Below are 27,156 nucleotides of genomic sequence, written 5' to 3'. Positions count from 1 at the left end.
CACCACCCTTCCCGTGGTGAGCGTCCTGCTGCAAAATGCAGAGAGATGCGGGTCCTGCGTGGTGGACAGCACCGTGCGGGCAGCTTCAGAGTTAATGACTACACGTGCAGGGGGGAGGACGCAGGGCATTGTGGGTGCATAGTTCAGCTAGAGCGTCGTGGCCTTATGGGCTCCCCCGGAGTAGACTACAATCCCCAAGGTGCTCTGCGCCCAGCCTGGCGCCGGTAATCTGCGCACGCAGCACCTTGGGAATAGAAGTCTCGGCCGCATGGATGCGGTCTGAGCCGAGTGGCGAGGGACTCGCCTTCCCGGCCACCCATTTAGCGGGGCGGGGCGCTTCGACTCTTCTGGCAGGGCGGGGCGCCTCGCGAAGATGGTGGCGCGCGCAGCGTGTGGCTCCCGTCGTCTGCCTAGGTCTCAACTCAGCGCACCGGCCGGCGACTCGCTGGCCTGGAACCCCCCGCCGCCGGGTCCCTGACCCCCCGCCCCGTCGTGCCCGACTTGCGGCATGCCCCGCGCCCGAAAAGGCAGCGCGCCCCGCAGAGGCGGCCAGCGCCGCGGAGGAGGTAAGTTGGGGTGGTGTGGGTGGCCGGGCACGGGGAAACTGAGGAACGTCAAACTAGGGTCCCAGTGGGTTCCCGTCAGTGACTAACCTTAGAGTTCTCGGGTACAGACTCCTGCCTTGCCCAGTCTGGTGCCGCCACCTGCAAACTCCCCCCGTGACGGGCACGTGCCCTAGAAGTCAGCGGCCACGTGTGCGCCTAACTTGAGCGTGCTGCCCGCGTGCCCGAGCCCTCGCTCCGGGTCGCACCTGGTCCGCACCTGCTGGCCTTGGTTGGTTCCTCATTGCCTCTCTATCCAGTCCGCTGTGATGGACAAACTGGCCAGTCGGAGCTGGAGCCCGTCCGCTCTCCAAACCCTGATCCTTTCCCGAACTGGACTAGCTGGAGACCTGGCTTATCCTGGAGTACTGAGAGAGAGGGTGATGGGGAAACTGCAAAATTTGGGGCCTTGACTGCCCGGCTCCAGAAGGCGGATGAGCGCCCTGGGGCCCGAGGCTGTCCTGAGAGTCGCTTATCAGGTCTACCAGGAGGTGCAGCGTATGTCCTGGTACAGTAAACAAGTTTATGTTTACCCAGCAGAGATGGGGTGCCTTTTAGGCATGGCTGACACCTGGCCACCATTTTAATGGGGCTTGGATGAGGGTGTTACCGAACCACACTTGGATTCATTTGCCTGGGAGCAATAAAGCCAGTCTACTGATGAAACCGCAGAAATGCAGGTTGCAGCGGTGGGGGTGGGTGCGGAGGCGGGGGTGAGGCTCTGAGGAGCTCTGGTTCTTTATGTCTCAGAGCACAGAGAATTCAGCAAGAGGTGAAAGTGATAAATAAAAAGTGACTCTTTAGAATAGCACACTTGAGAGGCCTACAGGTGGGTGGGTGAGAAGGTGCTGCCCCAAGAACTTGGTGGGTATAGTTTTATAATCAAAGGAAGAGTGGGGAGAGCAAGAAGACCACCTTCTTCCTCATTCTTGAGATGTCACGCTTCCATCATCAGTTCCTTCTGCACATGGGATAGGGGCGTTTTCTTGCCCCTACAAGGTGAAATCAGGACTGTCATGGCGCAGTGGGAATGAGCAAAAAGGCAGTAACCATATACTGAAATATGATAAGTCATTTCAGGTTTTAGCATAATGTAACTCTTTCCTTAAATCTTTTCTTTTAGTGCACTCAGGGGAGTATGTCCTAGGAATTATTGGGCCGGATGTAGGTCTCCTTCTACCATTAAAACAATGGTTGTTTGGGGGCATACCTCCTGCTTCTGTTTCATGATTTTATGATTAAGCAAACCTGCTTTCTTTCTGTTTTTTAAAGGTGCTTTCTTGAGTGATGATTCACTTAAAGCAGTCTCCCGTAGTTTTTTCTTACACTCTTAGTGGGATTAACTGTTTAATCACCTACTTTGTCTTTTTCAGTTCAGTTCGGTCGCTCAGTCGTGTCCGACTCTTTGTGACCCCATGAATTGCAGCACGCCAGGCCTCCCTGTCCATCACCATCTCCCGGAGTTCACCCAAACTCACGTCCATTGAGTCAGTGATGCCATCCAGCCATCTCATCCTCTGTCGTCCCTTTCTCCTCCTGCTCCCAATCCCTCCCAGCATCAGAGTCTTTTCCAGTGAGTCAGCTCTTCTCATGAGGTGGCCAAAGTATTGGAGTTTCAGCTTTAGCATCAGTCCTTCCAAAGAACACCCAGGACTGATCTCCTTTAGAATGGACTGGTTGGATCTCCTTGCAGTCCAAGGGACTCTCAAGAGTCTTCTCCAACACCACAGTTCAAAAGCATCAGTTCTTCGGAGCTTAGCTTTCTTCACAGTCCAACTTTCACGTCCATACATGACCACTGGAAAAACCATAGCCTTGACTAGACGGACCTTTGTTGGCTCTGCCCCTATCATTCCCTGCCTCCAGGTATTTATCCTTTATGCTTAAAGGGGGTTAAGGGCCAACAAACTTATCACTAACTGCTTTCTGCTGAGATAGGATGTAGGCCTCCCTGGGGAAAAAGTGTAAGACCTGACTGAGTCTTACTTCTCTTTTCGGAGAACTGTAATGCTAACTCTGGTTGTGTGTGTGTTAGTCACTCAGTCATTTCTGACTCGTTGCGAACCCACGGACTATAGCCCGCTGGGCTCCCCTGCCCATGGAATTCTCCAGAATACTGGAGCGGGTTGCCATTTCCTACTCCAGGGGATCTTCCTGAGCCAGTGATTGAACCAAAGTCTCCCGCATTGCAGGCAGACTCTTTACTGACTGAGTACTATTTTGTTAGCCCTTGTGGGTGTTAAACATCAGAGAATGAGTTTATAGAAGATACAAATGAAAAGAATTAAAGCAATAGACATTAGAAGAGTTATTAAAAGAGATTGTAGCCACAGTTTTGGAGACCCAAACCATATTTTCCAAACAGTTTCCATATCTGGAGAGGGTTACTTGAAGCCTCACTTGTTTGCTTTTGGCTAGGCCTGGAACCTTACTATTTTATACTTCAGGTTTTATACTTCAGAGTCTTTTAGTTATAGATTTAGTCTTGTTATTTTAAATACATTTTTTGTTCACATCATTTAGTGATAAGGGTGGCTTCCTTGTCCTTCGAGAAACAGTTCAGTTCAGTCGCTCAGTCGTGTCCTACTCTTTGCGACCCCAGGAATTGCAGCACACCAGGCCTCTCTGTCCATCACCAACTCCTGGAGTTCACTCAGACTCACGTCTGTCGAGTCACTGATGCCATGGAGCCATCTCATCCTCTGTGGTCCCCTTCTTCTCCTGCCCCCAATCCCTCCCAGCATCAGAGTCTTTTCCAATGAGTCAACTCTTCTCATGAGGTGGCCAAAGTACTGGAGTTTCAGCTATAGCATCAGTCCTTCAAAAGAACACCCAGGGCTGATCTCCTTCAGAATGGACTGGTTGGATCTCCTTGCAGTCCAAGGGACTCTCAAGAGTCTTCTCCAACACCACAGTTCAAAAGCATCAATTCTTCGGCACTCAGCTTTCTTCACAGTCCAACTTTCCCATCCATACTTGACCACTGGAAAACCATAGCCTTGACTAGATGGACCTTTGTTGGCAAAGTAATGTCTCTTCTTTTAAATATGCTATCTAGGTTGGTCATAACTTTTCTTCCAAGGAGTAAGCGTCTTTTAATTTCATGACTGCAATCACCATCTGTAGTGATTTTGGAGCCCCCAAAAATAAAGTCTGACACTGTTTCCCCATCTATTTCCCATGAAGTGATGGGACCAGATGCCATGATCTTCGTTTCCTGAATGTTGAGCTTTCAGCCAACTTATTCACTCTCTTCTTTTACTTTCATCAAGAGGCTTTTAAGTTCCTCTTCACTTTCTGCCATAAGGGTCGTGTCATCTGCATATCTGAGGTTATTGATATTTCTCCCGGCAATCTTGATTCCAGCTTGTGCTTCTTCCAGCCCAGCATTTCTCATGATGTACTCTGCTCATAAGTTAAATAAACAGGGTGACACAATGGCCCCTAATTTAGTTAATAAGTCCCACCTATTAAAGGGAGAGGACAATCGGGCACAAACAGAAAGGAATGTAGAAATGACTGGCCACTGATGTTGCACAAAAGGGGTTGCAGGGAAGTGTACCCGTGTCTCTTTCCTGACACTCCCACTACATATTTCTTATGATTGTTAAGGCTTTCAGTCTTTAGGTTAAAACTGAGAGGGTTGCCCTGGTGCTTACGAGAGATTTTATCAAGTGGCTCACCACATCAATGACCACCTGAAGCTTGAGGCTCACCACTAGTTACGTAGGTGGTATCTCTATCTATAGCCACTTTGGGTCTTGGGCTCCCTCAGCCTTTTAATTATAAAACCATCAAAAGTTTATGGGTCTCTGTCCCTTTCTGGCATCTGGGGCTTTCCCTCTGCCAAAGCTCTGATTGTTCTCAAAGTGGATTGAGCACCTTCTTTCCTGCAGTGCCCACTTTGTCCCCCTAGGGTACACTGGTTTTGTCTGGGCGCCCATGAGCCTTACGGTTCACCACCGCCAGTCTGACCTGGAAAGGCCAGCCTCGCCTTCAGTAGTTTTTCAATGGCCGAAGCCACTGCCAGCGTTTGGGCCTTTTGTATATTTCTTTGGGTGCCTTTGGTCTCTCAGTTTATATTCCTATGATTGAAAACTGAATAGACCAGCTGGAGCAAGTCACTTCCAGGGGTCTGGGGACTGGGAGTTGGTTTTGAATCCTGTGCTGATGTCTAGGGTGGACTGGGCTATGAGATGCATAGCCTGAAGGGCCTGTGCCTGGAGGAGGGAGCGAGCCATATTCATATACTTCTGATTTATTTATCTGGCTCTGCCTGGTCTTAGTTGCGACACCTGGAATCTTTAGTTGCAGCATGCAAACTCTTAATTGTGGCATTTGGGATCTAGTTCCCTGATCAGGGATTTAATTCACATTCCCTTCATTGGAAGTGCAGAGTCCTAACCGCTTGGCCACCAAGGGAGTCTCTGTCTGTAGACTTTTTCACGATGGCCCTTCTGACTGGTGTGAGGTGGTGCCTTGTCGTAGTTGTCATTTACATCTGTCTAAAAATCAGTGATGTTGAGCACCTTTTCATGTGCTTTTTAGTCATTAGTATGTCTTCTTTAGAGAAATGTCTATTTAAATATTCTGATTTTTTTTTTTTTAACATAGAACTGTATGAGCTGTTTGTATATTTTAGAGATTAATCCCTTCTCGGTTGTTTGTTTGCAAATATTTCCTCCTATTCTGTGGGTTGTCTTTTTGTTTATGGTTTCTTTTCTGTGCAGAAGCTTTTAAGTTTATTTAGGTCCCATTTCTTAATTTTTTAAATTTTCATTACTCTAGGAGGTGGATCAAAGAACATACTGCTGTGATTTACGTTAAGGAATGTTTGCCCTATGTTTTCCTCTAGGAGTTTTATAGGGTCTGGCCTTACATTTAGGTCTTTAATCCATTTTGAGTTTATTTTTGTGTATGGTATTAGTGAGTGAAAGTCGTGTCCGACTCTGTGACCCCATGGATACACAGTCCGTGGAATTCTCCAGGCCAGAATACTGGAGTGGGTAACCATTCCCTTCTCCAAGGGATCTTCCCAACCCAGGGATCAAACCCAGGTCTCCCTCATTGCAGGCAGATTCTTTACCATTTGAGCCACCAGGGAAGCCTCTATGGTATTAGAGGATGTTCTCATTTCATTGTTCCTCACTGTAACTGTCCAGCTTTCCCAGCACACCACTTACTGAAGAGACTGCCTTTTCTCCATTGTATATTCTTGCTTCCTTTGTCATAGATTACTTGACCGTAGGTGCATGGGTTTATTTCTGGGTCCACTGATCTCTATTTCTGGTTTTGTGCCAGTACCCTACTGTTTTGATTACTATAGCTGTGTAGTTGGGTCTGAAGTCAGGGTGCCTGATTCCTCCAGCTCTGTTTTTCTTCTCGGGATTGCTTGGCTATTGAGGGCTTTCTGTGTTTCTATACAAATCTAAATGTTTGTTGTTGTTGTTGTTGTTGTTCTAGTTTTGTAAGAAATGCCATTGGTAATTTGATAGGGACTGCACTGAATCTGTAGATGGCGTTGGGTAGTAGAGTCATGTTTTGACAGTATTGACTCTTCCAGGCCAAGAGCATGGTGTATCTTCCATCTGTTAGTGTCATCCACAATTCTTTCATCACTATTTTCAGAGTATAATTCTTTTATCTCCTTAGGTAGGCTTATTCCTAGGTGTTTTACTCTTTTTGATGTGATGGTAAATGGGGATTATTTCCTTGATTGCTTTCTTTAAAAAAATTGCTATTTGGCTGCACCAGGTCTTAGTTACGGCACATTAGGTCTTTGATCTCCATTGTGGCAAGCAGAATCTTTTCATTGCAGCATGTGGAATCTAGTTCCCTGAACAGGGATTGAACCCAGGCCCCTGCACTGGCAGTGTAGGGTCCTAGCCGTTGAAGGCAGGGAAGTTCCCTGTTTTCCTTGATTTCTCTTTCTCATTTCTTGTTGTTAGTGTATAGGAATTCAAGTGATTTCTACATTAATTTTGCATCCAGCAAATTTGCCACATTCATTGGTGAGCGCTAGTAGTTTTTGGATTTTCTGTGTACAGTATCACGTCATCTGCAGACAGTGACAGTTTTTTTTCCTTTCCAATTTGGATTCCTTTTCTTTCTTTCTTTTCTCTGACTGTCATACTTAGGACTTTGAAAACTATGTTGAGTAAAAGTGGCAAGGGTAGACATCCTTCTCTTCTTTCTAATCTTAGAGGAAATGTTTTCCAGCTTTTCACCATTGAGAATGATGCTAGCTATGGGTTTGTCATGTATGGCCTCTATTATGTTGAAGTAAGTTCCCTCTGTGCCCACTTTCTGGAGAGTTTTTATCATAAATGGATATTGAATTTTGTCAAAAGCTTTTCTTTTATCAATTGAGATGATTATATGGTTTTTATTCTTCAGTTTGTTAATGTGGTGTATCACACTGATTGATTTGGATATATTGAAGAATCTTTGCATCCCGAGAATAAATCCCACTTGATTCTGGTGCAAGCCTTTTAATGTATTGTTGGTTTCAGTCTGCTAGTATTTTGTTGAGGATTTTTGCATCTATGTTCATCAGTGGTATTGACCTGTATTTGTATGTGTCTGTTTTGGTATTAGGGTGATGGTGGCCTTGTAGAATTGAGTTTGGGAGTGTTCCTTCATCTGGAATTTGGGGGGATATTTTCAGAAATATGGGTGTTAACTCTTCTGTACATGTTTGGTAAAAGTCACCTATGAAGCCACCTGGTCCTGGACTTTTGTCTGTTGGAAGTTTTCTCATCACAGTGTCACTTTCATTCCTTGTGATTGGTGTGTTCATGTTTTCTGTTTCTTCCCGGTTCAGTCTTGAAAGGTATACACTTCTAAGAATTTGTACACTTCTCTTTTTAAATTAAAACTTTTTAAAGTGTTTGTTTATTTACGGTTGCACCCTGTGACTTGCAGGATCTTAATTAATTCCCTGACCAGGGATTGAACTTGGGCCCCTGGCAGTGGAAGCGTGGAGTCCTAACCGCGAGACCGCCAGGGAATGCCCAGAATTTGTCTGTTTCTTTTAGGTTGTCCATTTTATTGGCATAAAGTTGTTTGTAGTAGTCTCTTACGACCCTTTGTAATGATGTTTCTGTGGTGTCCATTCTAACTTCTTTTGCATCTCTGATGTAATTTTTATTATTTATTTCCTGGCTGTGCTGCAGGGGCGTGTCTCTCTCCTGCGTCTCCTGCACTGGCAGGTGGATTCTTTACCACTGAGCCACCAGGGAAACCCACTAATTTTATTGATTTGAGCCCACTCTTTTTTTTTTTCCTTGATGAGTCTGGCTAACGGTTTATGAATATTGTATATCTTTTCAAAGAACAAGCTTTTACTTTCATTGATTTTTTCTATGATTTTCTTTGTCTCTTATTTCATTCATTCCTGTTCTTATGTTTATAATTTCTTCTACTAACTTTGGATTTTATCTTTCTTCTGTGGTTGCTTTAGGTATAAGGTTACCTTGCTTCTTCGATATTTCCTCTTGTTTCCTGAGGTAACATTGCATCCCTGTAAACTTGCCTTTTGGAACTGCTTTTGTGGCATCCCATAGGTTTTGGATCTGGCCATTTCTCTCTCAGTTCAGTTCAGTTCAGTTGCATCAATCTCTTTTCTACCCCAAGGACTGCAGCACGCCAGGCCTCCCTATCCTTCACCATCTCCTGGAGCTTGGTCAAACTCATGTCCATTGAGTCAGTGATGTCATCCAACCATCTCATCCTCTGTTGTCCCCCTCTCCTCCTGCCTTCAATCTTTCCCAGCATCAGGGTCTTTTCAAATGAGTAGGGACTTTTCAAATGAATTGGTTCTTTGCATCAGGTGGCCAGAGTATCGGAGCTTCAGCTTCAGCATCAGTCCTTCCAGTGAATATTCAGGACTGATTTCCTTTAGGATTGACTGGTTTGATTTCCTTACAGTCCAAGGGACTCTCAAGAGTCTTCTCCAAGACTATAGTTCAAAAGCATTTCTCTCTAGGTATGTTTTTTCAATTCCTCGTTGATTTTTTTCAGTGATCCACTGAATATATATTCTTATTTGAATTTTTTTCCCATATAGGTTTTGAGACAGTGTTGACTAGAGTTACCTGTGCTGTCCATCAGGTGCTTGTTGATAATCTGTTTTACATACATTGGTGTATATGTGTTCATCCCAACCTGCAAATTTATCCCTCCCTCCCATCCCTCCCTTTAGTAATCATAAATTTCTTTTCTTTTATATTTATTTATTTGTTTTGGCTATGGCCTGCAGGTTCTGGCATCTCAGTTCCATGACCAGGGATCCGGTCTAAGACCTTGGCAGTGAAACCTGAGTCCTAATCCTATACTGCAAGGGAATTTCCCATAAATTTCTTTTCTAAGTCTGTGGGACTGTTTCCGTCTTGTAAATTAGTTCATTTGTATCAATTTTTAGATTCCACATATAAGCAATATCATAGGATGTTTTTGGATCTCTGATTTTCTTGAATCACTGTAATCATCTCTAGGTCCTTGTTGCTGAAAATTGCATTATTTCATTCTTATTTTTTTTGGTTGATATACCATTGTATATATGTACCATATCTTCTTTATTCATCTATCAAGAGACATTTTGGAGACTTCTGTATCCTGGCTGTTATAAATAGTGCTGCAATGAATGTTGGGGTGCATATATGTTGAGGAATTATGGTTTTCTGAGAATATCCGCTGGGAAAAGCATTTCCAAATCCTATGGTTGGTGTGTTTTTCATTTTTCAGGAATCTCCCTCCTCTTTTCCCAGTTGGCTGTGCCCCCTTTCCATTCCCCCCAACAGTATAGGAGGGTTCCCCTTCTCTACACAGTACTTATTGTTTGTAGACTTTTGGAGGATGGCCATTCTGCCTAGTGGTAGGTGATACCTTGTGGTCCTTTTGATTTGCATTTCTCTACTAATAAGCTATGCTGAGCAAGTTTTCACGTGTTTTTTTCTTTTTTTAACAGCGAGAGTGAAATATCCATCTTGAAACTGACTTCGTGAAAGTCCACCCTCTGAATTCTTTTCTGATTACCTCCCCAGGGATATTTCTTATGGGCAAGTGCCACTTACTTACAGTGCCCCAGCCCTTGTGATTAAGTGTCCAGAAAGTGAAAGTCACTCAGTCCTGTCCGACTCTTTGTGACCCCATGGACTATACAGTCCATGGAATTCTCCAGGCCAGAATACTGGAGTGGGTAGCCTTTCCCTTCTCCAGTGGATCTTCCTGATACAGGAATCGAACTGGGGTCTCTTGCATTGCAGGCGGATCCTTTACCGACTGAGCTATCAGGTAATCCCCGACTTGTCCAGAAGCAAGGGTTTTAAAGCTGTAGTTCTGAGAAATGGCCGCAAGGCGGAAGGATTTTTTTCGTGCCAAACACTGGGTCTTCTGGCCGCCAGAGCCTTAGCAAAGAGTCCTGTTCTTGGCTTATAACTGAGAGTGGAATGTGCCAGATCAAACAACCAAGGGCTTGTGGCTCCTTTCTTGTTCCCTGTTAGCCTTCACACCCCCAGACAAATAATCAACTCTTGTATCGCGGCAGCGCCCAGGGTGCGGTATAGAGGCCAGGGTTGACTGGAAGGAAGTAGGCTGGAGGCGGGAACCCCACCACCAGGAGACCTGCACACAAGCTGACTGTTCATAGCGCTCTCAGTCCAGAGGGTGCCCCACCCTTCGGTTGCCCTAGTTTTGGTTTTGCTGCTGGAGGGGTCCCCTGGATGTGGACAGCGTGATCCCATTCAGAGGGGATCAGACACCGCAAATCCAAGGGGGGTTCCTGTGCAGGCACGTGCTCCCTGGCTCGCTCAGCCCCCTGACTGCTCTGGCTCCCAGGGAGTTAACACCAGCCTAGGTCCCCCCGGTCTGAAGGGAATATAGTAGGCATTTCTGTTTCTTTTTTTAATTGGGTTTTATTTTATGTTGGAGTACAGGTGATTTGCCGCGATGCGCTTGTTTTAGGTGGACAGCACGTAAGTTGTGTTTGTTTTTTTGGTGTGCAGTTTCAGGTATACTGTGATTCAGTTCGACATATACGTATACCTATTCTTTCTTGGAGTATTTTCCCGTATCAGGTTTGACAGAGTATTTCGTGAAAGTTCCTGGGCTCCACAGTAAGGCATTGTTGATCACATTTTGTGTATATGTTTTGTGTCTATCTTAACCTCCAAATTTCTCTCCCCTACCCCACCTGATTCTTTTGGTAAACATATATTTGTTTGCCAAGACCTTGAGTCTGTGTCTGTGTTTTTAAATTAGTTCCTTTGTGTCAATTTTTAGTGTCCACCTATAAGAGATATCATATGACGTTCTTGTTTCTTGTCTCCATTACACCCGTCGGTATGATCGTCTCTGCCTCCAGCTGTGTTGTTGCCAATGGCATTATTTCATTCTTTTCTTTGCCTGAGGAAAATGGCATTGTCTATATGGACACCATGTTTATTTCTTCATTCACCTGTTGATGGATCTTGAGCAGGCTTCTGTGTCCTTGCGGCTGCAAATAGAGTGGTAACGAATGTTGGGGTGCATGTGTGTTTAGGAATTATGATTTCTGAGGACAAAGGAACACCCGGGAGGGGCGTGTTGGAATTCTGTGGTTGGCCTGTTTTTTTGTATTTTCAGGAATCTCCCTGCTGCTCTCCATGCTGGCTGTGCCACTTTGTACTCCTGACGGTGGAGGCTTGTTCTCTTAGTTCCATGCCACGTTCAGTATTTACTGTTTGGAGACTTTTGGAGGATGGCCACATTCCCTGGTGGGAGGTGATACAGCGTGGTCCTTTTGATTTGCATTTCTCAAATAGTGGTGCTCAGCAAGTTTTCATGTGATTCTCTCTCTTTTTATTTTTAATTAAAATTTTTGTTAATTTTTAACACCAAAAACATTTTGTATTGGGAAATAGCCGATTAATGGGGCTTCCCTGGTAGCTCAGCTGGTAAAGAATCCACCTGCAATGCAGGATACCTCAGTTCGATTCCTAGGTCGGGAAGATCTGCTAGAGAAGAGATAGGCTACACTCCAGTATTCTGGCCTAGAGAATTCCATGGACGGTGTAGTCCATGCAAAGAGTTGGACACAACTGAGCGACTTGGACTTTCACTAACAGTGTTGTGGTAGTTTCAGGTGAACAGTGAAGGGACTCAGGCATAAATGTATCCATTCTCCCCCAGACCCCCTCTCATCCATGCTGGCACATAACATTTAGCTATACAGTAAGTCCTTGTTGGTTATACTTTCTTTTTTTTGGTTATCCATTAAAAAAAATTTTTATGTATTTTAATATAGTTGATATACAGTATTGTTTTTGAGTTCCACACCAACCTGGTTCAGTTCTACATATACCTGTACCTGCACCTTCTCGGGTATTTTACCCACAAAGGTCATTGCAGGTTGAGTTGAGTGTCTTCTGCTATTTCATACATCCTTGCTGATGATGTGTTTTACACACACACACACACACACACATGTATTTACTATGTATTTATGTGTTGTGTTCTGTCAGTGTCAGCCTTCTAATTTATTCTTCTCCCATCCCCAGCTGTTCCCTTTAATAAATCTAAGTTCCTCTTTTTGCTCATTCTTCTGTTAGTACGCGAGTTCATTTGTATCAGTGTTTTGATTCCACCGGTAAGTGATATCGGCGATACTTGTTTTCCTCTGACTCTCTGTCCCTGGTGTAGTCATCTCTGTGCACCCAAGTGCCACAGATGGCGTGCTCTCATTTTGTTTCCTAGCTGAGTAGTCGGGCATGGAGTGTCTGTTGCATCTCTTTGTCTTCCTTTTATCGATGGCTGTGCTTTTTGGTGGTTTCCACGGATTTCCTGCTGTGAATAGTGGAACATGGAACTTTGGGCACAGGACTGTTTTTGCAGGATGGTTTTCCCTGTGATTGTTCCAGGACTGAGATATCCAGGGCTTGTGGCAGCACTTTGGTTTGTTTTGGAAATACCTTCCATGGTGTTCTCTATTTCATAGTGGCCACTGACAGCATATTTGCCCCAACAGTGCAGTAGGGACCCTTTTCTGCCCAGCCTCTCTTGCATTTTTTTTTTCTCTCTTGCATTTATTGTGTAGACTTTTTGATACCTGGTATAGGGGTTATGGATTTGTCATTTTGATTTGCATGTTACTAATCATTGGAGATGCTGAACAACTTACCATTTGACTTTTTGTTTCCTGTAAATAGGAGTGTAGTAACACTTAGCTCTTGCCATTCATTTCTTGAGAGTGAGCCCCATTTTCAAGTTGATTCCCTTGACCTAACCAGAAGACACTCCTTGAGGGCAGGCATCCTTCACAGCCCTGCAGTCCTTGTGAATGGTAACTGCCCTTTGTCTGGTTCAAACTTGATGTTATGAGAAGAGCCCAAACAAGGTGGCAGCACTTTCCCCTACACCACCCTGGTATTTCCAGCAAGCAGACCTTTCATCACCTCAGGGAAAGCCGTTTTCCTGGGTGGTCAATGCGAGTGGAAAGTGCCCAAAGAAAGAGCCACGGGCTTGTAATTAATTCCCACTTCTGTCTTGCTTTTCAGGCTCTGCTCTCCCCTTCCCACTCCAGAGATACATCTCAAGCCCTTCAGTAGTGTTGTGCTGAGGGTGCTGTTGTTTGGAGGTGGGGCGACCCAAAGGAATCAGTGCTTAAGTGGGTTCCCCAGGAGCGGGAGCCATGGAGACATGGAGACTTTCCTAAGCTCTTACTACTTAGTGACTACAGCATCCTTCATGCGCAGGCTAGCCTTAGCTGACAGAGGGTCAGTCTGCATTACGGGTGTGGTCCCATCCAGAGGGCTGCCGGAAGTACAGGTGTTAGGGGGGCTCGTTTGCCTGCACAGGCTCTTCCGCTCTCTCGGGTTTACCCAGGCCAGCTTGGGACCGAGGCCTGTTCAGGCCTCGTAGGTATGACACCAACGCAGGTACCTCCTGGAACAGAGCAGGCAGTCCGGATCTGCTTTAATTTCCATTTTGTATCATCATACAGTTGATATACAGTGGTCTGCTATTCTACATCAACCTGATTTAGTTAAATGTATAATTGTATCTATTTTCTCCGATCGTTTACCCAAGAGGATATTACAGTGTGGTGAGTAGAGTCTCTCGTGGTATTTCATACATCCTTGGTGATTTTGTGGGGTTTTGTGTATATACACACACATATATACACACACTTTATTTATTTGTGCTTTCCTGTCAATCCCACCATTCCCATTTTTTTCCCTCCACTCGCCATCGATTCCTTTTAGTAAATTAAGTTCTGTTCTTGGTCTCCCTTCTGTATTGTTAGTACACTGGTTCGGGTGTTCAGTGTTTCGAGTCCCCATTTGTGATGTGAATGGTGCGTGTTTTCCCGTCTGACTGGGTACTTAGCGCAGTCCTCTCCTGATGTGTCTCAGAGCCACGAATGGCCTGGCTTCATCCTGTTTTGATGCTGACTGCTAGTTCATGGTATGTTTGTTGCGTGTCTTTTTCTTTCATTAATTAATGAACATACTTACCGGTGGTTTCAGTGGCTATGATGTTTTGGATATTGGCGCAAATACCATTTGAATGCATATGTCTTTTCAAAGGATGGTTTCCTCCAAGTAGATCCCAGGAGTGCGATCTCCAGAGCTTGTGATAGCACTCTGTTTCATTGTGGAAAGAACTTCGGTAGTGTTCTCCAGAGTGGCCGTTGCCAGTTTATATTTGCACTAACCGTGTGGTAGTGTTCCCTTTTGTGCCCAGCCTCTTTTGAATTTTTTGTGGGTAGCCCTTTTGATAACTGGTGTTAGAGTTTACCGATTTGTCATTTAGATTTGCATTTTTCTAATCACTGAAGATGCTGAACATCTGACCATTAGACTTGTGTGTGTGTGTAAAGAATGTAGTAAAATTTAGCTCTTGCAGTTGGTTTCCTGAGAGTGAGCCCGGTTTTCAAGTCGATTTTCTTGACCTACCAGAGGATATTGCTTGAGGGCAGGTGCCATTCACAGCTCTACAAACCTCTATGTTAAGTGCCCTGAAGCGCCTTTTGAAAGATGCTGTTACTAGTCGTGGCCACAAGGTGGCAGCCCTTCCCCTTCCTCTCCCCTGTGTTTCGGGCAGTCTGATCCTTCATGAGCTTTAGAGAAAGCTGTTTCCTGGGTGGTCCCTTAGAGTGAAACTTGCTGGGAGAAATAGCCATTAGCTTGTGATTCAATTCCTCTTCCTTCTTGCCCTTCTCCCTCTCTTCCCACCCTGGAGACAAATTTCAAGCCCTGCATGAGTTTTATTGAGGGTTCTGTGGTTTTAGGTGGGGCAACCAAAAGGAAGCCTGCGCTAAGTGGGTTCCCCAGGACCAGGAGCTGTGGAGACCGGGAGACTTTTGAGCACTCTTACTACCCAGTAGCTCAAGGATCGCTTCAGGTGTACTAGACTAGCCTTACCTCTTAGAGGGTCAGCTTGCATAACCAGCTTGTGGTCCCAGCTGAGGGTAGCAGGAAGTACAGGTGCAAGGTGGCACTCATTTGGAGGCACAAACCCTCCTGGGGACCCAAGCCAGTTCAGGCTTCACTACTCTGATCCTGCCCAGGTGACACTGGCCTCGTGCAATACAATAGGTGGGCCCTATAGGTACTATTTTTAAAAAATATCATTTCCATATTCTATTCATTGTAGGTGATACGCAGTGCTCTTTTATTTCTGCAGCAACCTGATTCAGCCACACATACACTTTTACCTGTTCTTTCTCAGGTGCTTTACCCATGTGGGTTATTACAGAGTGTTGAGTAGAGTGCCTTGTGCTATCTCGTATGTCCTTGCTTGTTAAATATATATATACTTATATGTGTGGGGTGTGTATTTCTTTGACAGAAAACCACAATCTCAACGTCCTAATTTATTCTAACTTTTACTTTTGGTAAATCTAAGTTCCTTTTTAGTATCTCATCTGTTTTATTTTTTAGTACCTCAGTTGTATCAGTGTTTAGATAGCACTTCTAAGTGTTATAAGCAATGTTTGACTTTGACTTTGTCTATTTAGTGTGATCATGTCTTGCTGGGTCCAAGTGCCCAGAGATGGCATGATTTCATTCTGTTTACTGGCTGAGCACCAGTCCATGGAGTGGTTGTTGCAAGCCTTTTTTCCTCATTTATCTGTGGTTCGACATTTCCATGGTTTTGGTTGGTCTTCTATTTTGGGTTATGGCACAGGGACGGTTGGGTTTCATGTGTCTTTTCGAGGATGGTGTTCTCTGGGTATAGGCCCAGGACTGGGGTTCCCAGAGCTTGTGGGAGCACTGCACTTTGGTTTTACAGAACCTTTAGTTTTCCTGCAGAGTGGCTGTTTGAACCAGTCGCGCTGTAGGAGTCTCTTCTCCTCTAGTGGTTTTTGTGTAGTGACTGTTTGATGACTTGTGTGATGCGTTACTTCATTGTCATTTTAATTAGCATTTATTAATCATTAGAGATGCTGAGTATCTTTTCAGTTGATTTTAGTTTTTTAAAAAAGTGTAAAATTTAGCTCTTGCAATTGATTACTTTAACTGCTCTGAAGTGCGGGTTTTAAAGTTCCTGTTACAAGAAGGGCCACAAGGCGGGTAGCACCTTCTCCTGCCCCAGTCTGTTAAATCGGGCAAGCCCAACCCTCATGGCTCTTAGGGAAAGCTGTTTTCCTGGGTTGTCAGTTTGAGTGGGAAGTGCCCAAAGAAACAGCCAAGAGTCTGTGACTCATCACCGCTTCCCTCTTGCCCTTCAGGCCTCCTGCTGTCTGCTTCTACCTGACAGACAAGCCCCAGGTTCTGCAAAAGTGCTGTGCTAAGGATGCTGTGGTGTGGAGGTGGGGTGACTCAAAGGAAGCAGTCTTTAATTGGGATCCCGGGCAACAGGAGCTGTGGTGCCCAGAAACTTTTCACAGCCCTTCCTGCCCAGCAGCTGCCTGACTAAGATTGCCTTAGCTGATCGAGGGCCAGCCTGCATCCCGAAGTTGTGGTCACAGCCAGTCGGGACCAGGCACTACAGTTAAGTCGGGTCTTTCTGTCTCCCATCCTGTTCAGCTCCTTCAGCCCCACCCCTGTGCAGCCTTGGGATGAAGCCTCAGGCTCCAAGGGTGTGGCACGAGAGCAGCTCGCGAGGGCCTGAGGAGAGTCGAGTGAGCAGTGCAAGCTTTATCGCGCTGTGTGCGAGGTACAGCGTTGTGTTCGAGTTCTGTAGCCACTTGATTCTGCTGTACAGATTCCTGTACGGATTCTTTTTCAGATGCTTAGCTCAGGTAGGTTATTACAGGGCGCTGGAGGTGCTGTGTAGTGGTCGGAGTCCACTCTAAGGAAGTAGTCCGGAGATAACCACCTCACAACTAGGAGACCTGCCGACAAGGTGAGAATTTAGAGGGTTCAAGCCTAGAAAGCAAGAAATAGACAAGAGAGAGAGGAAGACACTAGGAGAATAGAGACAGCGAAAGGATGAGCGAGAAGAGAGAGGAAGAAAGGAATGGCAAGAGAGACATCGTGAGAGGAAGCCATCAGGAAGGGAGAACAAGAAAGAGAGGAAGCAAGAAAGGCAGAGAGAGAGAATAAAAGGAGAGAGAAAGGAAGCTAGAGAAGGAGAAAGCGAGGCAGAGAAACAGATTAGAGGAAGGAAGGATTGCAGAAAGGGACATAGAGACAGAGGAATCAAGGAAGATACAGAGGAGAGAGAGGAAGGGAGAAAAGGGAATAAAGAAGCAGAGGAGAAAAGGGGGAATGAGCATGAGAGAGGAAAGGAAGCAAGCTCGAGAGAAAAGGAGAGTTAGAGACAAAGAAAGGAGGGGAGAGAGGGGAAGGAAGGAAAACAGAATGAGGGAAAGAGATGAGGGAAGACAGTGGAAGAAGAGAGAGGAACGAAGAAGATAGAAATGAGAAAGGAAGAAAGAGTTAGAGCAGAAAGAATGAGAGGAATCAAGAAAGGAAGGGAGAGAGAAGGAAGGAGTGAAAGAAAATCAGAAGAAAGGAAGTTAGGGAAAGAGGAAGGAAGGTGGGAAAAAAGAAGGGTAGAAAAAAGTTAATGAAGAGAAAAGGAGAGAGAAAGGAGGAAAGAGAAATAGAGTAATGGAAAGACAAGATGAGAGAGAAATAGAGGAAAAGAGGATAGAAAAAATAAGAGATGAGAAAGGAAGATAGGGAAGGAGACAGAAAAAACAGAGCGTGAAAGACTAAGAGAAAGAAAGGGAGAGAGACACGGAGAGAAAGACTGAAAGAAGGAAGGAATCAAGGGAGAAAGAAAGATAAATAGGAAGAGAGAGGAAGGAAGAAATGAAGGAAGGGAGAGAGACCAGAGGTGAAGAACGAGAAGGCAAGAGAGAAGAAACGGGAGATGCGGGAGTGAGAGTGTGAGAGAGGAAGCAAGCAAGCTGGAGACGGAAAGGGAGTTAGAGAGAAGGGCAGAGATCAACCAAGGAGAGAGAAGGAAAGAGGGAGCGAGAGTTACAGTGAGAGAGGAAGAGGAGAGAGAGGCAGGACGAGAGACAGAAATGGACCGAGAGAGGGGAAGGATGAGAGAGACAGCAAGAGAGCCACAGCCAGGAAGGAGGGGAAAGAGCGGGGCGGGGGGAAGGAGGGCAGTCAGAGAAAGTGCACAAGAGCAGAGGAGGAAAGAGCATCAGGAAGAGAGTAATAGGAACAAGGGAAGGAGGAGCAAATGACTGAGGAAGGGGAGAGACGAGGATAAAAAAAGTAAGAGAGAAAGATGAAGGGAGGGAGGCATCCAGGAAGGAAGGAGGCGAGAGAGAACAAAAAGAGGGAGAGAGTGGGAGGAAGGAAGTAAAAGGAGCGAGACAGCAAGAGGAAGACAGAAAGAGAAGGGTAGAGAGGAGAGAAAGAGAAATACATGGAAAGAAAGGAAAACAGAAAGGAGGAAAGAGAGAGGACCAAAGGGAGAGCGAGAGAGAGAGAGAAAGAAGGAAAGAGAGGAAGGGAAACAGATCATTAGAGAGAAATGACAGAAGGGAGGAATCAAGGGAGAAAGATAAAGAGGGGAGGAGAGAGAGTCAGAAGGATAGAAGGGAGGGAGAAAAAGAGATGGGGAGTGAGGAAGAAAAGGAGAGAAAGGGGAGAAAGAGAATGGAAGAGACAGGGAAATTGAAGGAAAGAGAGAAAGACAGGGAAACAGAACTAGAGTGAAACAAAAAGAGAAAGAGAATCAGGAAGGAAGCGAGAGAGAGAGAATAGCTGAGACAAAGGAGAAAGAGGAAGGAAGATAGGAAGAGACCGAGGAAATTCCTAGGAATGAGAGAAAGAGGGTCATAGGAAGAATGAAAGAAATACAGGGGAAGGAGGAAGGGAGGAAGAAGGAAGACAGCAAGAGAGAGAAGGGCAGAAAGAAAGGGTGAGAGAAAAAGAAAGCAAGAGAGAGGAAGGAAGGAATCGGGGAACGCAGGAATAGAGAGAAAGGAAGAAAGGAAGTTAGATACAAAGTGAGATCGGGAGGAAGGAGGAAAGAGATGGAGAGGGGAAGGGGTAGTGGAAAAGAAAGAGGGAGAGAAATGGAGAGAGAGAAGGAAAGAAAGAAGTGGGGAAGGGAGAGACAGAAAACCAGGCAGCAAGGAAGGGAGGGAGAAAAAGAACAGGAAAGAGAAATGAAAGAGAAGGCATCAAAGAAGGAAGGAATCGAGAAAGGAAGACAGAGGGAAGACAGAGTGAGAGGAGGTGAGACAGGAGAGAGAAGGAAGAGACAGAATCAGAGACAGAAAGGGGGGGAGGAGGGGAGAAAGAGTTAGGGAAAGAGAGGGTAAAGGGCAAGAAACGAAAGAGAAGGGTAGCGAGAAAGGAGAGCAGAGCAAACGTGAGAAAGGCAGGGGTAGGAAGGAAGGAGAAAGAATCAGAGAGGGAGAGAGGGAGGAAGCAAACTAGAGAGAGAGACAGAACGCGAGTGAGACAAAGAAGGGTGGAAATCAAGAGAAGAGTGTGAAAGAGAATCGAGAGATGGCGGGGAGAAGGGAGAAGGGAGACAGGAAGCAAGTGAGAGAAGAGGAGGGAAAGGAGAGAGAGAGGGGGGAAGAGAACTCGAGAAAGACTGAAAGGAAGAGCAAAGAAAGAATCAGCAGAAGAGAAAGAGGAGAGGGAGGAAGACATTAAGGGAGAGCAACAGAGAGAGAGAGGACAGAAAGAGTAAGGCAGAGAGGAGGAGACACAGAGAGGAAGGGAGACGAGGGAAGGAAAGAACAAGGGGGAAATGAAACCAGAGAAGGGAGGAGAGCAAGAGAAAGGAAAAGTGCGAGAAAGCGAAAGAAAATCAGCGAAAGGAAGAAAGAGAGCTGAAGGGCGAAAAGGAGAGGAACGGAGGAGAGAGCAAGGGAGCAGCGGAGAGAGTGAGGGAAGGGAGGGAGGGAGGGAGACGAGAGAGAGAGAGAAGGGAGGTCAGGAAGAGTAAGACACAGGGACTGGAAGAAGAAGGGAGGAATCAAGGGAGAAAGAGAGAATGGGGAAGGAAACAGAAACAGGGAGACACAGAGAAACCGATGGAGAGGAAGGAAGGGAGGAGAAAGAAAGGGAGAGACGAAGAGAAACAGAGAAAGAGGGAGGAACGTAGAGAGGAAGAAAGATAAAGACTGAAAGAGTGAGAGAAGGGCTGAGGCGGAGGAAAGAGACACAGAAGGGAGTTAGAGAGACGGGAGAGGAAGGAGAGAGCAAGGCGGAGAAGCAGAGGAGAGACAGAATCGAAGGAAGAGAGACGGAGAGAAACCGAAAGGGCGCGCGCGAGACGAAGGCAGAAACTGCCAGGAAGAGATGAGGAAGGAAGGCAGGCAAAAAGCGAGAGAGAGGGGGAGAGAGGACGGAAGGAAGGGGTGAGAGAAAGAGGAGGAAAGATAAAGAGAAACAGGAAGGAAGGAGAAGGAATCAAGGAAGGAAGGTAGAGGAAGAAAGAGTAAGGGAGAAAGGAAGCTAGAGACAGAGGAAGGTACGAAGGAGGAAAGAGCAAAAGAGAGAGAAAGAGGAATGAAGGGAAGAAAAGGAAGGGAGAGAGAAGCAAAGAAATAGGGGGAGGAAGGAAGATAAGAGACAAAAACAGAAACCATGAGGGAGAGAGAGAGAGAAAGAAATAGAGGGGAAGAGAGAGAGAAGATAGAAAAAACAGGAGAGAAAGAGAAAGGTGGAAGGAGAGAGGAAGGAAGGGGAGAGAGAGCAGGGAAGGAAGAAATGGAAGGAAAAAGCATTAGAGAAAGAGTGAAAGAAACAGAACCACAAAGAGGAAGAGAGGAAGGAAGGCAGAGGAACAAAAGGGGAAAGAGGAAGAGAGGAATGATGAAATCAAAGAAGGAGGGAATCGAGTGAGAGGAGGGGAGATGAATAGGGAAACAGATGCAGTGAGAGAGAGGAGGAAAGGGAGGAAGGAAGAGACGGAATCAGAGACGGGGAAAGGGAAGGAAAGAAGGACTCAAGAAGGGGAGGGAAGGAGAAAAAGACAGAAGGAAACAGAAGAAAACGATACAGAGGAAAACAGAGGCAGATGGTAAAGGGAAAGAAGGGGAGAGAATTAGAGAAGGAAGGAGGGAAAGAAAGTGATACAGAAATGGAGAGAGAGGAGGGACGGAGGGAGAGAAAGAGACACGGCGGGAAGGAAGAATCAGAAAAGGGGGAATGAGAGAAATACAGAGAGAAAGGGAGAGGGGAAGAAAGGAAGCGGAGAAGGAAGAGAAAGAGACGAAGGAAGACAGCAGAAGAGAGGGGGAACGTGAGAGGGGAGAGGAAGAAAGAGTAAGAGATGGAGAAAGGAAGGGAGGGACAAGCAGAGGGGAAGGAAGGCAGAGGGAAAGAGTTAAAGCAAAAGAGTGAGAGAAGAAGGGCGAAAGAGCAAAAGAAAACCAGAGGAAGAAGGAAGTTCTAGAGTTACAGAGCGTAAGAGAAAAGAGAGAGAGTGAGAGACGGGGGTAGGAAGGAGGAAAGACAGAAATAGAGGAATGGGAAGAGAGAGAAGAAAGAAAGGAACAGCGGAGGGGAGAGAGAACAAGAGATGAAGACACAGAGAGAGAACGAGGGAAGGAAGGGGAAAGACTGAAAACAGAGGCAAAGGAAGACAGGGAAGGAGGGAGTCAGAGAGAAACAGGAAGGAAGGGAGATGACAGAAAGAGAGACACAGACAAGAAGGAAGGAACCGAGAGAGAAAGAAGGAAGAGAGAGAAAATGAGAGAAGGAGAAAGAGAAGAGACACAGAAACAGATGGAAAGAAAGGAAGGGCGGGAGAGAAAGAAACGGGGGGGAGGGAGGGAGAAGGGAGGATCCAAGGAAAGTAGAGAGGAAGAATGAAAGGTGAAATACAGGGGAAGGAAGGGAGACAGATGACGAGAGAGGGGGAAAGGAGGAAGAGAAAGAAGAGATTGAGAGGGAGAAAAAGAAACAGGAAATAGAGGAAGGAGAAGAGGGGAAGGAAGAGTGAAAAGGAGATAGTGGGAAAGAGAAAAAAAAGAGAAAGGAACAAAGCAGAGTGAAGGGGCAGAAGAGAGAGGAGGGAAGAAAGAAAGGGGAGGGAAGACAGAGACAAAAAGAACGGAGGAAGCAAGGGAGAGAGAGACAGAAAAAAGGGAGAGAAAGAGCCGAAGGACAATGGAAAGGCAGAGAGAGGAAGGAAGGAAGAGCAGGAAAGAAAGAAACGGAAACAAGCATTAGAGAAAGAGGGAAAGAAATAGAGAAGCAGAGATGGAGGGAGAGGGGCAGAGGAGGAGGAAGGGGGAGGAAGACACAGAAGCAGAGATGGAGGGAGAGGGGCAGAGGAGGAGGAGATGCAGAGAAGGAAATAAAGAATCAGAGACAGAGAAGGAAGCGAGTTAAGGACAGACCGGGTAGAGGGAAAGAGAAGGGAGGGAATCTGAAGGAAAGCAAGAGAGACAGAAGGGACAGCAAAGAGGGGAAGGGAGAGCAGAAGAGAAAGAGGAATAAAAGAGAGGAAGGGAGAAGACAGGGAGGACGGCAACAGGAAGGAAGAGGGAATCAGAGGAGGGGGAAGGGAAGGAATCAAAAAAGGGAGAACGAGAGACCAGGAAGAGAGAGAGGGAATGAGAGAGAGGAGAGGAAGGGAGGAGGAAGAGAGAACGACAGATGAGAGAGGAGGAGAGAGAAGGGGGAAGCAGAGAGCCTGACCCGCGCTCCAGGCGCGACGGCATCTCGGTCCGGAGGCAAGGCCGTCCTGGGCGAGGCAGCTGCTCCGGGTGGCTGGTCCCCACGCACCTTTTCTTCCTTCTCCTTCCGTTTCTCCTCCGTTCCCTCTCGCCTCCTCTATCCCCTGTTCTCTCTCTCCTTCCATTTTGGCTGAATTTTTATTTTGGTGTGTGTTTGATTTACTGTGATGATTTTTTAGGTGTGCAGCAACGTGACGTAGTTAGACATACACCGATCGACCTGTGTGTGTGCAGCATCTGTGTATTCTGGCGCACATGCAGACTCTGAGCCGGTGCTGCGTAGGGCTCCCTGTGCTTTGGAGATTCTGTTCCCTACACTCCTGTGTATGTCAGTTTTATGGGCAGGTGGTGCTAGTGGTAAAGAACCGTCTGCCAGTGCAGGAGATACAAGGGTGGATCGGGAAGATCCCCTGGAGAGGGGCATGGCAACCCACTCCAGTATTCTTGCCTGGAGAATCCCATGGACAGAGGAGCCTGTGAGCTACAGTCCATGGGGTCACAAAGAGTCGGACACGCCTAAAGCGACTTAGCATATGCACAGATGTCAATCCTAACCTCCTGATTTATCCCAGATGCACCACTCAACAGCCATGCCAACCTCCCCTCTCTGCGGGCCCAGGCTCCTCTGAGGATGCCTGAAGACAGGCTGTCTCCACCCCACCCCGTCCTGGGCCCTGGTCTGACTTCTGCAGCCCCATCCTCCGCCACACACACCCCCGAACCCCGGCGGGCCGGCCTGGCGACCAGCAGCTGTCTGGGTCTGCGGTGGCAGCTGTTGCCCTTACACGTGGGTGTCCAGCTCTGCTGCTGACCCGCACACCCTCTGCTCCCCTTTTCCAAGGGCTCCCGAAGCCAGGGGCCACTTGGCACTCTGTACGTCCCAGGGTCCAGAGGAGCCCGTGTGTTCATCCAGTCTGGGCCGAAGGCCTGGCGTGGCCCAGGGGAGCTCAGGAGAGCGTGTGCCTGAGGCCTGGGGCACCCACCCACACGCACTAGGACCCAGATCTCGGCCCCCAGGCTGGTGGGTGAGCTGGCTGAGCCACACGAAGAGCCAAAACGAGTCACCCGTGTACTTACTGTCTGCATTGCTGGCCCCAGAGAGGTGCCTTTCACCTCTTTTGCAGACAGAGAAAGTGAGGGTTTGAAGACTAAGGCCCCTGACCTGGTTACCCCAGTCAAGCTGTGCAGCAGGGATGTGGATCTTGGGTCTGTCAGACTCTGTAATCCAAGGCCCTGGCCTTTTGGGGCATCATCTGGGCCGGTGATCCAGCTCCCCCAGAATCTGCCTGGATGTGCCCCTCCAGGCCAAGGTGGGGTCTGGGCAGCCCCTTCTGCCTTGGCCTAGCTCACGTCTTCTCCTAAAAACACACTCGAGCCTCAGGAGGCCCTGCCCACCAAGCCTGCCAGGTTGTCCAAGGTGGGGCCTGGAGCCTGCCCACCGCAGGCAGCCTTCCTGGCTCAGGGTCTCAGGCATCAGCCAGCCTTGAGGAGGGCAGCATCCTGTCCCGCAAGGTCATGAGGCTGGCGAGGTAACCCCCGCCATCACGCCTCCACCAGGGCAGACCGAGCGCCCTCGTCCCACCCTCCCCAGGTGCCCGGAGCAGCACCCAGGCTGACTCAGGCTCCAGTGAGGACGAGGCAGCCAGCGAGGCCCGCAGCACTACCAGCGAGTGTGCCAGCCAGCTGAGCGCCGCCGCCGAGGAAGGCCTGGGTGAGAGAGGACGGGGTGCAGCGGGGACCCCATGGGGCGCCGGGGGTAGGGCCGGAAGGGGCATGACAAGCTGGCCTTGCAGGGGGGGAAGCCGTGGAAGAGCAGGGTCAGCAGGAGGACCTTGAGGAGAAGGTGAAGGAATATGTGGACTGCCTCACAGACAAGAGGTACCCCAACCTCCAGCCAGCCCCGGCCCGTGCCCCTGCTCAGCCCGCGCCGGGTGCCCGGGCTGGCTGGCCCACAAAACCCCTTCTCTGTCCCCCAGTGCCAAGACCCGGCAGGGCGCTCTCGAGAGCCTGCGCCTGGCCCTCACAGCCCGTCTGCTCCCCGACTTCTTGCTGGAGCGCCGCCTCACCCTGGCCGACGCCTTGGAAAAGTGCCTCAAGAAAGGTTGGGCCCTGAGGTGCAGGGGGACGGCCCTGAACCAGCTGGGTGCTGGTCCTCGCTGCCTGGACTGACCGCAGGCCTTCCCACAGGCAAGGGCGAGGAGCAGGCCCTGGCCGCGGCCGTGCTGGGCCTGCTGTGCGTGCAGCTGGGCCCTGGCCCCAAGGGCGAGGAATTCTTCCGCAGCCTGCAGCCACTGCTTGTCTCTGTGCTCAGTGACAGCGCAGCCAGCCCTGCCGCCCGGCTCCACGTGAGTGTCCTCAGTCCGGGCCAGCCCTCCTTCACCTCATGCCCCTCTGCCTCCAGGCTCCCCCCCTACTCTGAGGGTGAGCCCCGGCCGTGGCGGGGAGCCTGGGCCTGCCTCTGACCATGACCAGGCTTTACCCTCCTCCCAACAGTGCGCATCTGCTCTTGGCTTGGGCTGCTACGTAGCTGCCGCAGACATTGAGGTGAGTGACCCAGAGGCCCCGGTGGGAGAGCCCCCCAGGCTCCGGCTCTGCCCCTGAGACCCTCCCCTGCCTCCTTGTGCGCCTGCCCCTCCCCCCAGGACCTGGTCTCCTGCCTCACCTGCTTGGAAGGTGTTTTCAGCCGGTCCTGCAGCGGGCGGGACTCCAGCCCGGTGGTCCCCGCCAGCCTGCAGGGCCTGCTCTGCGCTGCCCTGCAGGCCTGGGCACTGCTCCTCACCATCTGCCCCAGCACGCACATCGGCCCCATCCTGGACAGGTAGGGGCGCTGCGCCCCCGCCCCGGGAGCGGGAGGGCCAGGGTGAAGAGGCCCCCCGACCCGCACACATGGCTCAGCCTGCCCCTTCCCCAGGCAGCTGCCCCGGCTGCCCCAGCTCTTGTCCAGTGAGAGTGTGAACCTGCGGATGGCTGCCGGCGAGACCATCGCCTTGCTCTTTGAGCTCGCCCGGGACCTTGAGGTGTGAGCGCCCGGGGCGTACTTGGGAGGGTGCCTGCCGACGCCTCCTGCCCATCTGGGGCGGGGTGCAGGGGCTGCCCCAGAGAGCAAGGCAGCCTGAGGTCACTACAGAGGGGACGCGGCCCCCACAGACTCAGATGCCGGGTGCTCTGAGGGGCCCCCTGGCTGGGGTGTCTGGCACAGGCACGGACCAAGGAAGAGGAGGGATCAGGGGTCAGGCAGAGGAGAACACGGCTCCCTTGGGGAAAAGCAAGGTTGGGGCGACCCCACTGGGCTTCTGGCCAGCAGCGCTCAGGCCCGGCCCCCGTGTCCTCCCCGGCTCCGCTGCAGGAGGACTTTGCTTACGAGGACACTGAGGCCCTCTGCGGCGAGCTGCGCACTCTGGCCACCGACAGCAACAAGTACCGGGCCAAGGCCGACCGCCGGCGCCAGCGCTCCACCTTCCGGGCGGTGCTGCACTTTGTCGAGGTGCGTGCGCAGAGGGGCGCGGCCCCGCACGGGTGCAACCCCCCGACCCCCGGGCACAGCCGCCGAGCCCAGTCCTGGCCCCTCTGACCTGCAGAGCGGCGAGTGTGAGGAGGAGACCATCCGCTTCGGCCTCGAGGTGCTCTACGTGGACAGCTGGGCTCGGCGCCGGGTCTACGCCGCCTTCAAGGATGCGCTGGGTTCCGGGATGCACCACCACCTCCAGGTGGGCGGGCAGAGGGGGAGGGGGCACCCTCGGGGTGGTGCCATGTGGACCCGAGCTCATGGCCTTCTCGGCCCCCAGAACAACGAGCTGCTCCGGGACATCTTCGGCCTGGGTCCGGTGCTGGTGCTGGATGCCGCCGCCCTGAAGGCCTGCAAGATCTCCCGTTTCGAGAAGGTTCGCCCCCTTTCTCTCCCCCTCTACTGCTTTGGCCTGGCGAGCTCGCGGGGGCTGGAGGAGGGGCCGGGGCCACTGCCTGCCCCGCTCACGCGGCCCTCACTCTCCACCCCGCCAGCACCTGTACAACGCGGCGGCCTTCAGAGCCAGGACCAAGGCGCGCAGCCGCGTGCGGGACAAGCGGGCGGACGTCCTGTGAGCAGGCAGTCCTCATCCTCGCCTGTGTTTTTAACAGAAGACCGTGCAACACCTGGTCCCTGCCAGGACTTGTCGCTTTTATTTTTCTAATGACAAAACCAAAGAGATACGGGGCTGGGCTGGCTGGAGGTCACTTCGGACCCCCTGCACGCAGCCTCTTCCCTGTCTCAGGGCCACGGGGCAGGCAGAAGGCCGTGCCTTCCTCAGGCCTTGTGCCCCTGGGATGAGTCACTTCCTGTGTGTGTGGGTGGCGGCGGTGGGGGTTGTCTAGACAAATGCCACTGCACCACAGTGGGGAGGTGATGCGACCTGGATTGGATTCTTGTGCTGGTTTTTAAAGATGATTAGAGATAATTAAACAGAACGCAGAGCC

The 27,156-nt window shown here is 49.2% G+C and overlaps 1 protein-coding gene across 2 annotated transcripts; it reads left to right on the top strand.

Annotated features, from left to right (window-relative positions):
* Nucleotides 1-249: 249 nt before the first annotated feature.
* IFRD2 (interferon related developmental regulator 2) lies at nt 250-27,156 on the top strand. Of its 2 annotated transcripts, XM_052641262.1 has the most exons (12): nt 250-566; nt 24,296-24,415; nt 24,498-24,582; nt 24,681-24,805; nt 24,892-25,049; nt 25,198-25,248; nt 25,347-25,522; nt 25,616-25,721; nt 26,051-26,188; nt 26,283-26,411; nt 26,490-26,585; nt 26,704-27,156. In XM_052641262.1, the coding sequence occupies exons 1-12, from the start codon at nt 509-511 to the stop codon at nt 26,782-26,784; spliced, it is 1,323 nt and encodes a 440-aa protein (XP_052497222.1). In that variant the 5' UTR covers nt 250-508; the 3' UTR covers nt 26,785-27,156. The 2 variants fall into 2 exon arrangements, with proteins under 2 accessions (XP_052497222.1, XP_052497229.1); XM_052641269.1 differs by lacking the exon at nt 25,616-25,721.

Source organism: Budorcas taxicolor, chromosome 1, assembly GCF_023091745.1.
Source record: "Budorcas taxicolor isolate Tak-1 chromosome 1, Takin1.1, whole genome shotgun sequence".
NCBI lineage: Eukaryota > Metazoa > Chordata > Mammalia > Artiodactyla > Bovidae > Budorcas > Budorcas taxicolor.
This window is presented reverse-complemented; position numbering and strand designations above follow the sequence as displayed.

What these genes read in the sequence shown, in the direction of transcription:
- IFRD2 (XM_052641262.1), top strand. Translation starts at nt 509, where the DNA reads ATGCCCCGCGCCCGAAAAGGCAGCGCGCCCCGCAGAGGCGGCCAGCGC. An exon ending in CGCCGCCGAGGAAGGCCTGG is followed by an intron (nt 24,416 to 24,497) that starts GTGAGAGAGGAC and finishes CTGGCCTTGCAG; the next exon opens with GGGGGGAAGCCGTGGAAGAG. An exon ending in GACTGCCTCACAGACAAGAG is followed by an intron (nt 24,583 to 24,680) that starts GTACCCCAACCT and finishes TCTGTCCCCCAG; the next exon opens with TGCCAAGACCCGGCAGGGCG.